The 13,494-nt window shown below is 37.6% G+C and overlaps 1 protein-coding gene across 1 annotated transcript in view; it reads right to left on the bottom strand.

The window, feature by feature from the left end:
- Positions 1–12,098, bottom strand: part of ass1 (argininosuccinate synthase 1) — a 32,506-nt gene extending 20,408 nt beyond the window's left edge. Inside the window, exons 1-8 of the mRNA XM_042509351.2 lie at positions 11,942–12,098; positions 10,165–10,299; positions 8,924–8,992; positions 7,597–7,785; positions 5,475–5,531; positions 5,320–5,394; positions 3,995–4,065; positions 3,862–3,892 (exon numbers count right to left, since the gene is read on the bottom strand). Coding sequence (XP_042365285.2) covers positions 3,862–3,892; positions 3,995–4,065; positions 5,320–5,394; positions 5,475–5,531; positions 7,597–7,785; positions 8,924–8,992; positions 10,165–10,266 — 594 coding nt within the window. The 5' untranslated portion in view covers positions 10,267–10,299; positions 11,942–12,098. The remainder of the gene's footprint in view (positions 1–3,861; positions 3,893–3,994; positions 4,066–5,319; positions 5,395–5,474; positions 5,532–7,596; positions 7,786–8,923; positions 8,993–10,164; positions 10,300–11,941) is intronic.
- Positions 12,099–13,494: the final 1,396 nt, after the last annotated feature.

Here is a 13,494-nt window from a genome sequence, read left to right as displayed (position 1 = left end):
GGCATTTTTCAAACATATCAGATTCAAACTCTATTTAATCACGATTTCTGCTAGCTGGCATGCATAAAGGGAGAGACAGAACGTGGGGAGAAACTTAATAAAAGAACATGATGGTAAACAAAATGTCACTCATCGACATATTTGAGCTACATTACGACAGAAAAAAAATAGCTGTCATTTTAAATTATGTAAAAGGTTATCCATGTAAGATAACTGTAACAATTTCAACAAAATTCCATGAGTTTTCCACAACTTTTAATGATTTTTTGTTTATTCAATGACTTTTCCAGGCCTGGAAAATGTGACTGACCCTGCATATAGAACAACTACTAGACATATGTTCTGAATAGCCACAATATATCCTACATATAAATAGCAAGCAAACACTTCCATTAAACATCTTGAAATTAAGCTAAAAGAAGAAGCAGTCTAATGAACAGATTGACTCATCAAAGGTTTAGTGGCAGAGTCAAAGGAGGAAAAGGTCTTGGTGTAAAAAGCGTCACCATAAATCACCAAGCCCGGGATCCATTGTCTGGCTGACCGTGTTTAAGTAAGGTGTTACTTAACTTTACTTTTTGAAAGTCTTTCAAATCCAATATTGCCGTAAAGCAGGCCTGCTCACTATTTTGCAACATTGCCTATATTGGTATAGGTAGGTAGGGATAGAATTTCAAGCATATCACCCCACACTGATGCCAACAAAATCAGAACTGAAAGTGGGGCCATGATTTGTTTAACTTAACAAGAACTTCTACCTCAACAGGTGCATGCTAATAGTGATAAATATGACTGTATAGGCATGATAATAGGCAGCTGAAGTTGCCCTGGGTGCATGTCATCACATAGGTAAATGCTGCCAGGAGGAAGTGAATAAATAAAAAGTCACCAGGCCATTGTGCCACAGGCAGGTGGTTAGGGGTTATCAGCAAGGATACAGTGTTAATCATAGAGTAACCTGAACTCTACTGACTGTTATCTACAGGAGAACATATGAGCGACCATTTGGGCATTTCCTAGTTTGACTGAGTTGAGCAGAGAGGGGCTTTTGTACAACATGTGGGGGGCGTTTTGGGGTTTGAATAGTTGTGGTCCGCCCCAAGCCTTTAGGGCTGTAACTAGAGGAGTGAGAGAGGCTGATACATAGAGGAGATACTTAGAACAAGATGACCTCTAAGATGACCCTCTGGGTTGATCAGAATCTGTCATGCTGGTTTGAGCATTTAGGTGAGAAATTCACCTTGTCATTTTTTATTTGTGTTAATTTCCTTAAGTTGTTAATTTTTATGCAAATAACTTTGTCATATTTGGTGAAACTGTCACTATAGTCACACAGAGGTACGTGAGGCAGATAATCTGTCGAGAAACATGTTCCTTCTCCTCATAGTGCGTCTAATGTCTAATTTTCAAGAATCCACTGCACGTGAACAAAAGCAACCAATCGGAGCTGAGGAGTCTAGTAGCAGCCATCAATTATGTCAATCACAGCCCATGAACTGCAGTCAAACTGCAAAACTAGGCAGCACTGATCACATATTAATTAAGATTCTGTTACCACATCACCTATTTCTCACCTCAAATGTTTTCAGAAACATATTTTAGTGTGCTGTAAAAGAAGAAAGTTTGTGACCCAGTGACCATGCTGAAAACAGCCAAGCCAAAACAAAGCACCACCCACCAGCCAGAGCAAACTTTCTCATTTTACAGCTCAACAGTGCACTAAAATGTGTTTCTGAAAACAACTGAGGCAAGAAATAGGCAATGCAGTCTCAGAATCTTGATTTATATTTGATAAGCGCTGCCTTGTTTGACAGTTGGACCACAGTTCACAATCCATGGTTGACAGGAATGACAGCTGCGTTAAGAGACTCCTCAGCTTTGATTGGTTGTTTTCCTTTTGCGCAGATTCTTGCAAATGCCATTAGAAGCAGCATGAAGAGGAGGAACATGATTTATGTTCACAGATTATGTCTCACGTACTACTGTGTGGATATTAGAACAGTTTAATCAAATATGAGTTTTTATTACCATTTTTTCATAACTAGCTTTATATAACATTAAAATTAATGTTTAACCTAAAGGAATTATAACTAAATATTTGTTGTGATGTTTACTCTGACCCTAATTACCAAACATATCTGAAAATTGCTCAATAATCTTAGCTTGTTCAAAGTTCAAGATATTTCGTGTCCTGGGTAATGTATTCAAATCCTTTTACCACTCTGGACCCCTGCACCATAAATATTTCATTGAATTTAATGCCATTAATTGATTCAATATTGGAGTAAATGGTCCAACACAAAACGCCTGAATGAAATCAGTTACACAATACTGTCATCATACATCGCTATGCTATTGAGTCGGTTCGCCTCATTCTTTTCAAAACATTTCTCCACAGGCCGACCACTAAAGAGGCAGCGGAGGGGTGGGAAAGGGACAGAGAAAGAGAGTGAGAGAGATAGAGGTCTGTGAGTTACAGTGGCCCTGCCCCTGCATCTCCACTCCAGCAGCGCGGGACCCCTCGCCTCCTTGTGACACCCCGTCCATTGGAGACTCATCTGTCTGGCGCACTGCCTTTGTACTTTACTGTTACTGGTGACATTTTGGTGTCACGGTGTCACGATGAAATGGCTCCCCTCCCACGTCGCAGCCCGCGGCGGCGCAACTAGTGGAACAATGAGGTCCCGAGGAGTTGGGGCTGGAACTCAGGAGGCCCCAGCTGGGCGCAACGCCCTAACCCTTCCCCCTCCCCGGCTCCCATGAAATCGGGAATTAGTCGAAGCGTTGCTGACGACAAGTCAGTGTCTGTGTGTCCCAGGCTCTTCCCAGGGCCCGGAGACGACCCGGGGTGAGGAGAGACAGAGACACAGATACAGCGACCAAGTGATGGGAGCTTTTGGGGTCACTGGGGGCAACCTGTATGTACTGCTTTGACCTCTCACCCTTGCAGAGATCAAACTCCTTCTCACCCATGGCATGGTGGGAGAGTGAGTCGTGTTTGTCTCTGGTGGGGCTGGCATGGGTCAACAGGAGGGACAGTAGCTTTACTGCCATGTTATTTTTACGATCACTCCAAGTCGATAATGCATTTTAACAGTAAAGACAAAGATGTAGTGTTTTGTATGTCAGCTTTTGTGGAAATGACAGCAAACAAAGGAGATTTTTTTACTGTACTTAATCGTAAACCGTACCAATTTTGAAATCTATTTCTGTTTGGATTGACAAATGTTCTCCACAACTTTGTCCCTGAACGTTCTATTCATTTTAGATTACATCTAGATTATATCATAGTGAACAATGAAGTAGTACAAAAGACTATGAAAACAGGTACTGATTTGAAGATAACATCGACTGTCCAGATGTTTATATAGAATCTCAAGACATTTTATCCAAAACTGATGAGGTTGAAATATTCTTGTCACCTGTACAAATGGACAAATGTCTTAACCCTAACCCTAACCCTAACCCTTAATGTTTTAAACTGTCAGCCTAAGAGTAACCAACCATCTGCAATTACAAATAAAGTGTCTTATCTCTTAATCAAGTTTTACAGGTTCATGAACAATGGTTTCAACATTTCAGATTAAAATTAAACTGTTTTGATGAAAGTCAGTATTATCAGTGAAGTTACATTTGTGCAAAAGAAGAATATATTATTTAATACAGGTGATTTTTTGGCATGTAAGCAGTGCTTTTTCATTACAGCGTGCAGTGTATATGCAAATAATTGGCTTTAGTTGCCTTAATATGTCAGTTTCATTAAGTTAATCAGCACATCACAGTCCAAAGGGTGAAGAAACACAGGAATAAATAACAGCAGGACCAAATTTGGTCCTGCTGTTATTTGGGAACTGGTCTTACCTTGGGATTCTCCAGGATGCCAGACTCATAACTGTAAAGAAACATAATTTAGAAAATTACAGTCTCTCCATGTCAGAAAACATAATTATTGAAACAGGAACTACAGAAGGTGTGTCACACTAGTTCTACCCACCTGATGTGCATGAGGTTGGCGTCCTTGCTCCAGGGTGCTCGAGGAGTGACAGGCACAGGGATGCCATGTTTCTACAGTTTGACAGAGAAAGATGTTGCTATTTTACATACTTTTTGCCTGTAACTACACCCAAAGGTTAGAGACTTCAAATCAAAGGGTCTACTTGTCAGTCGAGAAAGTTCTGAATACATGGAAACCATTTCCAGCGGCTGGTTTTTGGAGTGCTGTGTAACCGAAATACAAACTATTTCCCCACACTGCTTTAGTCTTTAAGAATCAGCGATGAAAAGAAAAGAAAACAAAAAATATATATCTTTGGTGTGTTCAAAGCAAAAGTCAACAATTCAGTGTCTTAAGATTGTATGATTTCACAAGTACTCCAGAGGCCAGCAACAATGTAGTTTTGTTTAAACATCATGACCACCCTCTAGTGGGAAAAACTGGTCCGGACCACCATCTAATGGGACATGAACAAACAGCCGGTGAATGTTTGTGTGGTCCAAATAATCTCAGACTAGTTAAATTTACTATAAATATAATCATGGCAGTGAGATAAAATTATAGAAAGAGAGCAGGGATGTTATAGTAAATAATACATATTTTCACAATAAGCATTTAAATTCAACACAAAGGGTGACAGGGTTTAATTTTTTCTTCAAAAACCATTGAGCTTTTGTCAACACATATGGATAAGATGACACTTCACTGACTCGCAAGAGAGGAATTTGTTACAGCAGCACAAAACACAACCAGATACAGATTCAAAAGGGATTAAAAACAGAACAAACGAAAAACAAATTGGGAGAGCTGTACAATAAAATGAAAGCTACATAGACATACAAAATAAGCACAGAAGAGCATTCAGTGAGTAGAAAATAATCTATATCATAAACTGATATAAGAAAGATATATATACACAGTATATATCTAAAAAAAATAGCCAGGTATTTCTGATGTAATGTAATCACCTTTTGTTGTGGTTGTTGTTGTTAATATGCTGCTGAGGAATCCTCGTAAATGCTTCAGACAAAAACTTTTTCCAACCAAAATTTCAAATCTAATACTTTGATAAACCTGTATAAATAAAATAAAATATTAATCTGTGACAAATACAGTACTTTTGGCCTGTTTGTTAAACAAATAATTAATTTTAGGACATTACCTTTTGCTCTTTGGACATTTTAAAGACCAAAGAGAGAATCAGTAACTCCAAGTCACTGATAGATTTATCAATGTTAAAAAGAAATCTTTACCTGGCAGCTTTGGATTTGACCAAACTGAATTAAGGTTTTATGATTTTGACATTACCAGACTGATAAAGTTACCTGTGCATACTCCATCAGGTCTGTTCTCCCCTTGAAGCGGTTGTAGAATTCAGAGACTCTCCACGGTGCAATGATCTGCACAAACAGATATAGAGAGTGACAACCTGGTTCACAGTTCAAGCCTTAACCTCAATACTGTAAAAGAGTAAACCCACCTTGACTTCAGGGTAGAGGGCGTAGCATACGAGCTCAAAACGAATCTGGTCATTGCCCTGAAAAAAACAAACACAATGGCTCAGCTTTATGTAGCAGGTGAGATGTCTTTATTTGTATTTAGGTAAACACTTTGAAATCAACACCAGTGACTGAACATGTTAGCAGTATGGCTGGAACTTACTACTGTTTTCATTGTTGAATGAACTGTTGGTCTGTAAAAACGTTGTCAGAAAATAATGATAAATTCCCTTTGCTATTTCCCAAAGCCCAAGTTGACCTTTCAAATAGCTACTTTTATGAATCCAACAGTCTAAACCTAGAGATCTTCACTTTACTATCATAGAAGACAAGAAAACAGAAGAGGAAAAAAAACTAATCAGTTATTAAAATAGTTAATTGTTTTTCTGATTATTGACTAAATCACTGATTGCCCAACTAAAAATTAATTTATTTATTCCTACAATATCCTGTACAGTGTCTCTTTCTTCATTAATCAGCTTGAAGATAAAAACCTAAATACAGGGGGAATATGGGTGGGGGGTGTTAAGCGGCATTGACTTAACTACCACATATATAAACAAATAAACTTTCTTAATTAAAATAATTTAGAAATAAAAAACTACAACAACAACTTCTGAAACATTTCAGTCACAGATGTTGAAGTTACAAGGTATATTATTATTTGAGATCTGTGTTGTAACTTTATGAAGTGGTATCTGTCTCCATCTACTGCCAAAATTTGGACACTGCATTTCAACTGATAATACATTTTTAAGTGGAAATAACACAAGAAAAATCTTTAAAAATATTGAATGACAAACTGTATTTTAACAAAATTGTAAAGATATTCATGTGAATTCATCATGCATTATATTATTTATGTAATTCTACTTACACTATGATAAGCTTGATAGTATTAACATTCTTCCAGCTAGCACAGCTGCAGTTACACAGCACTTTATGTTAGGTGAACAAAAGTTTCTCTCTCCAAAAGAGATGAGATGTAGTGAAGTCTTTCATCATCAATTAACAACAAATCAAATCATTATTTTTCTACCTTTGTACTGTCATATTGTGATTAAAAAAACTACAACTTAGATTACTGCTCCACATAAGAGTGTCCTAAAATATGTTTGTACCTTCAAGAGCACTGTATATTCCACTAGACTACAAACTAGGTGCAACTAACTTGTTGTTGTTTCTATTATTTTTTTTTTAACACTTTAGAACAATTTATTTTTATTCCAGGTGTAATTTTATAGTAAAGGTTCAAATAGTGAATGCTGTGCTGTGTCACAGCTATTTATGAGGTAAAGCATGAGAGATGATCTCAGTAACCCACAAACAAAGCCAACGTGCCTGGATATTGAGTTTGAAATACAGATCTTTGAAAGAAGTATCTACCCATAAAATTAACTCCAATGACAGTGCAAAAGGATTATAAATAAAGTAGTCAAATGTTGCATTAAATCTGGGCTGCGATTCAACATTTGTCATTTACTGCAGAAAACTATTCGGCAGGATTCTAAAGCACAAAATTATATTTGCATTTCCCTTTGAACTGCGGTGACTCATTTCATTTGGCTGATGGTTCAATGCAGTGTGAGGAAAAATGCAGGCAATAGAGATGATAACATCTGTCTCAGATTTGCAGGAAACGTCTATTTGCTTTTAATGAATGGACTAAAGAGAAAGAAAATTATAGTTTCTGAATGAAGAAGGGCAGAAATTGCTCTGAGGAGGGCAGATTTCTGACAAACTGTTGCAGTTTGGTTAAAAAAGTTAATGTTCAACTATGCAAACATATGGCCTAAATCCTCATGTCCAGACTGTGGACGGTGACCCAGTTAGTTTGTGTTTAGAAAAGACTTTCTCTGGTGTCCTGTGGATCAGGCACACAGCATGTAACCTCAATGTGGAGGGTATAATTTCAGGTAAGTGGTCTGTTGTTCTGTACTCCCAAAACATACTATTTTCTGTCCCAGCTCTAGAATAAAGGCAAGAAAATGGAAAGACTTATTTAAATACATTTAATTTGGGTTCTGGGATTTAGTCATACTTGCAGATTCTTGAATATTTGTTTTCTCCAGAGTGTAGTTTCTTCTCCTGTGTCTGGTTTACCTTTCCAGTAGCACCATGGGAGACAAACTGGGCACCCTCTCTGCGTGCAATTTGGACAAGACGGCGAGCGATGCAGGGCCGTGCTATTGCAGTGCCCAGCAGGTATCGGTCCTCATAGATGGCATTTGCCTGAACTGCAGGCCAGATGAACTCCTCTACAAACTCTTTGCGCAGGTCTTCAACATAAACCTACACAACAATAGATAAAAGGACACAGAACAGGGCTTCGTGTTAAGTCTTCTATAATTCTATTCTTTGGGCCATTTATTTTTGTGACAAATATTTAATGAATTATTTATGATATCTTTCCCTTCTAGAAAAGGGACATTACTGATAATTGCAAAAGCCCTTGTCTAATACTGTAAGTACGTGATGCGAGTGCTCACTCAAGAATAAGATTACAGCAGCTACTGATGTCCATTCATTACAGCTTGCTATGACACTGTACTCTACAAGGCGGAAACTTGATTTTGGTCATTATCATTGCATGTTCAGATCATAGTGAGCATAAAAAAAACAATACTTCTTAATTAGTATAGCCAGATGCTTATAGGATAAATTCAATTCGCTTTCTTACAGGAAAAAGATGAATGTCAGCTTCTTTAGTGTCCGTGTTTCCCATAAGCACATGAATGCTGAATATTCTAAAAATACCAGTATGGGGCACCTGGGGGTCAAAGTGCTAACCATGAAGCACAACATTCCAGGCTCGGACCTTTCAACCCTAAATCGAAAGGTCAAGGGGCCTTTTATTATTCACTGTTGCTACAGCTTAAGGCAAGTTAGATTCGAAAACTTTTTGAGATGTCTTCAATAGAGCAGGGATTTCACCAATTTAAGACCAATTTTACAAAGACCAAAGGAAAAACATGAACTGACATAAATTACTCAGAATTAGGGACAATTTTACCTAAATGTTTATTATAACATAAAGCATGACCTTTTAGTCAATTTAAAAAGTCAGTCGATCTGCTTAAAATGTTCTACTTCGGCTTGCCATTAACGTGAGACATTCAGTAAATTCTTTAAAAAGTAGATATTACTCATTATTTTGAGATTTTACAATGCAATGCCAGAAAAAAAAAATCATAGCAACCTTCTTCCAATTACTTAGCATTTTTAAGACTGAAAATTTTGATTTGAGACATTTAAAGCCTTATTTTTAGATGAATGCCTTTTATCAATGGTAACGCTGTGTTACTGTTCCCCACTTCTCTCTTCTCTCATTTATAGCAATCATTTGTCATTCTTGGAGAAATGCTGTGCAGGAGGACACAAAATTACAGATGATGCCCTTCAAGCAAAGCCATATTTCATTGTCTCTTACCTTCTTTGCACCAAGGCTTTCTGCCTTTTTCACTGCAGCTTCAAAATCTTCCTCTTGCCCAATGTTGGCCTAGAAAAAACAAACAAACAAATTTATTTGCAACAAATTTATTTGCACCTCAAGGTGACAAAAATATGCACATTTTCAACACAATTACAAATGAATAACTGTGCAGTTACTTCAGTTTAGAGCTCCCATAGAATAACATGCAAGCTCATGACCACGGAAGTGTTAATTCAACCAATCCATGATCTTGTAATTCAGATCACGTCTGCTGAGGAGATGTAGCAACCACCTCATGGTGGAAAACATGCATGAACACCCCTCAAGAGGCCGTCTGATCTCCTGAACTTAACACTAAACAAGGGAATATTTTCCTGATAAGACATGATACTGATTTAGTAAATGGACAAATCTGTAGCACAAACACTTTACAATGCCTTTGATATTTTCAGTACTTAATCCTTTTAATTTAAGTGTATTTCAAATAATAGGTTCACAGTAGATTTTGGATGAGTCATGTTTAATGCTTTTACTCAATAACAAAACTTGTATTTCTGACACTCCAGTGGAAGCTACTATGTAAACTCCTTTCTAATACTTGTGAATTGCACTTGCATGCCTTGCAGGTGCATTACTTATTAATTTAACATACAGATATTAACATCCTGTGTTGAAAACCTTATCACTGCTGCATAACACATTCCAGTAAAATCATTAGTAGTTATTAATAATTATTCAAACTAATGGTTGTTAGTGTGTAATTATCATTTTTTGCCTGACTGTTTGCTGATGCAATCTTTTCTGACAAGTAAAAACAAGCGCATGGTTTCACCAGTCAAGTCAATGATGCATTGGATCAGTGCTTGCTATTCTTCCTCTACTTCTCTGGAGAGCTGAAGCCAAAAAGGACTGCACCTCACATGCCACAGCAGTGAACCACAATCACCCATCCCCCCACACTGAACCACCAACCCACTGAATGAAAAGTTAGACAACAAGAAAATCTGCCTGCTTTGCAGTTCTAAACTGCCCCTGAGCAGGAAGTAAATCCAGCTAGATCTGCACTGGCATTATGAAGCCAAATCCTGTGTGGTTGGGAGTTAACTCATATTGTAGCTCTGACAGGACTTTTGGGACAGCCAATGAAAAACTCCAACAGTACCGGATGACAAATTGCGTCAGCTGGTGGAAAAGCAAACTAACCACCTGCTGCACACACACTTGTCCTTGAGCCTTACCAAGAATGTTATCACATCGTAGCCCTGTTCTTTCAGCCAAACCAGAATACAGGATGTGTCCAGTCCGCCACTGTAGGCCAGAACCACTGTACCTTTAGACATGATGTGGTCTGTTCAGTCCAACAGGCAGAGAAGCTGTGGAGGGGCAGCAGAGAAGAGACAGCGAAGGGGCATTATTAGTAACCAGCCTAGTTGGAGTTAAAATGTCAACATATAACCCGGGTGTGCTGGGGAGCTTAACAACATCCTGTAATATCAAATCCATAAAAGCACATGTGGCAGGCAGCTTCAACAGCTTCATTCATCTTAAAAGCAGCAAAGGACAGGCTTGAAGCAGCAGATATGTAATTGACAAGTTGATCAAGGGGAAATCAACTGACAGTTGTTTTAATCTATTTTACATTTAAGTAATTTATTAGGAAAAAAGACACATTTGCTGCTTAGGCTATGTTTTAATGCTGACTGTTTAACAGACAAAAGCAGTTTGACACCTTGAGCTCTAGGAACTGACATTTTAGACAAGAAATGAATAATGACTGAATGACAGTTTATTCAGTAAAGCAAATAATCACTAGTTGCAGTCATAGAATAATCAGCCAGTGTTATTAAAGTGCTTTATAGAAAGATAGCACATGTGACAGGTGGCACTTATCTAGCAAAACAGTGCACCTGTGTTATTTAAGGCTTAAAAATAAAAGTTTCTCATTCTGTTTTCCAATATACTACAGGCAATCAGTTTTGATTACCTTTTTACAATCTATTAACCCTTTGATCAAACCTGGATCAACATTATTTCTCCTGTGCTGCATTCAGAAACCTGCCACAAGTATTTAAACCTTTAAAACCTGAGCTAATTTTGACTAAATTGGATTATTTCCAAAAACATAGGGGAAGAGGCAATAAACAACTTGACAAGCAATAGCCTGCAAACTGCAGAGACTTAGCAGATTTGGAAATTTTATTTTTTTGAAGCTGGAGGAAAACGTGAACTACATCTCTAATTATCAGTATATATATATATATATATATATATAAGAAATATATTTTAAGAGTTATTTTTCCTGAGCATTTCATTGCTTTGTTTCATTAATTTATGACATATTTTGCACTCATTTTCAGTTCAGCTTTCAGTTTTTCCGTAAGCTGATCGTTGCATTCACCCCATGTTTCTAAAACAAACATTTGTCTAGGGTTAATAAATCAGAAAGCATACATCACTTAAAACTTGGATCATCTGACAGAACAACACAGCTCTTGGTTTGAGGAAGCCGGTTTATAGGCGGTTCCCGTCGTCCTGAGTCGAACTCTTGAGAAACTTCTTTAGTGTGAAAAAAATGTATCACCCCACGCAAAGTGATCCAAATCCAAATGTTTTGCCAGAGAGAGGGGATAAAAAATGAGTAAACGTGGGTACTGTGAGTTTTCACGTGGTTGAACAGCCTTATCAGAAAAGAAACATTCAAGCTAACCGATGCCTATTAACACGGACACAGCGATTTTTATGAAGTTTAATTCAAACATTTTGTGTCTCTTATGTATCCTAACCCAACACGTTAAGAGGCTCGTGGCGTTAAAAGTACTTAAATTAGCAAAATACATAGACATTGTTGTCTTTTTAGCTAACCGAGCTACATCTTTGCAAGGCACTTTGAAGCTACTAAACCATTCGTGCCAGTTTAAAAACCCTCGCGACAAACCGTTACTCGATACTGTCGCTGTGGCTAACAGGCAAAACCCCAAATTAAAGAATAAAAACAAGAAAGTGGTTTTCACTTACGAAAGAGTAGACTGTTTGGGATAAGCACACGTTATCCGGAGGGGTTGTTGGTGTTGGTCGGACGGTGAGGAGTGCAGAGAAATCAGCGGCGGCGTGTTGATTTCTGCATCTGCTGCGGTCTGACTGGTCCAACCGACATTGCGTCATCCATAAAGCGCGCATTGTCCTCACGTGCCCACTTGTTGCTGCTGTTTGTCATACAGTCAACGTGTTAAAAAGATGTTTATGAAAGATGCTATAAAGTTGCATCATGATTGTAACTGTAGACTCTATCCTATAAGGGTCATAAGGCCTGAATATTTTCAATTTTCACCATTTAAAGGGATAGTTCAGATTTTTTTAAACTGGGGTTGAATTGGTTTTTTATCAATAGATAGTATATTTCAAACACTAGATGTTTGTTGTAGTGTAGTGTAATGTAATTCTATTTAAACAGGGACAGTGCACAATAAAACATTAACTATAAATAAATATAAACCATATATAAAACAAGGACAGATACTTTGTACCAGGTTTTAGCAAAGCTGCTATTTTCCACCCACAGTACCTGGGCAGATAGTTAGGACAAATCAATTAATGACAGAATTTGATTAAATAAAGTACAAAACATCAGTTCATGATAAATCTCAAATTTGTGCAAAATTTCATTCTTACATCCTGAAACCAGTTTGCCCCCTCCCAACCCCCAACACTAAATACATACAAATACATGCAAATCAAAAATGAGATGTGTACAATGCTGCACAATCCCAAATCCTGAACCCCATCCCCCCATACACACACTAATTCACAAATGTGTGCAGGTTTGCTGTGACAGCATCCTACATTTTGTCACACTTAAACTGATATTGCATTTTTATTTTATTTATTTATTTTTTTGGCAGGACTTTTTTTAGGTGGCTGAGAATTTTGCACAGCAGTGCATTGCTTAGCTTCTGCGTCGGACTCCAGCCTGCTACTCCAAACTGGGGCCGTGTCGAATGACACCTACTCTTTGCAGTATACCATCTATGGATATGCATTCAATCTTAAATGTTTGCCATTTATATTTAAAAAAAAAAAACCCTGCGAAAAACAACAACAAAAAACAACCCTGAGAACCTCAAAACCTGCAAGTTGAATTTAAAGGCATGCTATCTTTAAAAATCTCTAGCCATAAACTTTAAAATGTGGATTTTTATGGTGGCAGTAGATTTCATGCACTCAGGGAGCCAAAATATGTGTCGCTTCAGGGAGGGTCATGATATTTAAAAAAAAAAAAAACGAAGTTGCACTTGGGCCACACCGTACTCTGATGAATAAAGTACAGTACCTTACATTATATAGGTCGAGCTTGTTTTTAACTACTTTATAAATGGTACAGCTAGGTATTTTAGAGCTTGGACCATGTCCAAAGGGTCACACAATCCATCTAAAAGGTTGTGAGATGATTAATGGAGGAAAGAGTTAAAACATGGCTCTGTATGATAAACTCATTTTGTTGGCATTTTCTCTAACCTTTGCTGTTTTTTTTAAATATTGGATTTTTGCTTACCTCTTTTGGTATTGTATAG

Source organism: Plectropomus leopardus, chromosome 20, assembly GCF_026936395.1.
Source record: "Plectropomus leopardus strain MGB_pleo_1.0 chromosome 20, ASM2693639v1, whole genome shotgun sequence".
In the NCBI taxonomy this organism is placed as follows: domain Eukaryota; kingdom Metazoa; phylum Chordata; class Actinopteri; order Perciformes; family Serranidae; genus Plectropomus; species Plectropomus leopardus.
Note: the sequence above shows the minus strand (reverse complement) of the source record. Positions and strands in the feature narration are given on the sequence as shown.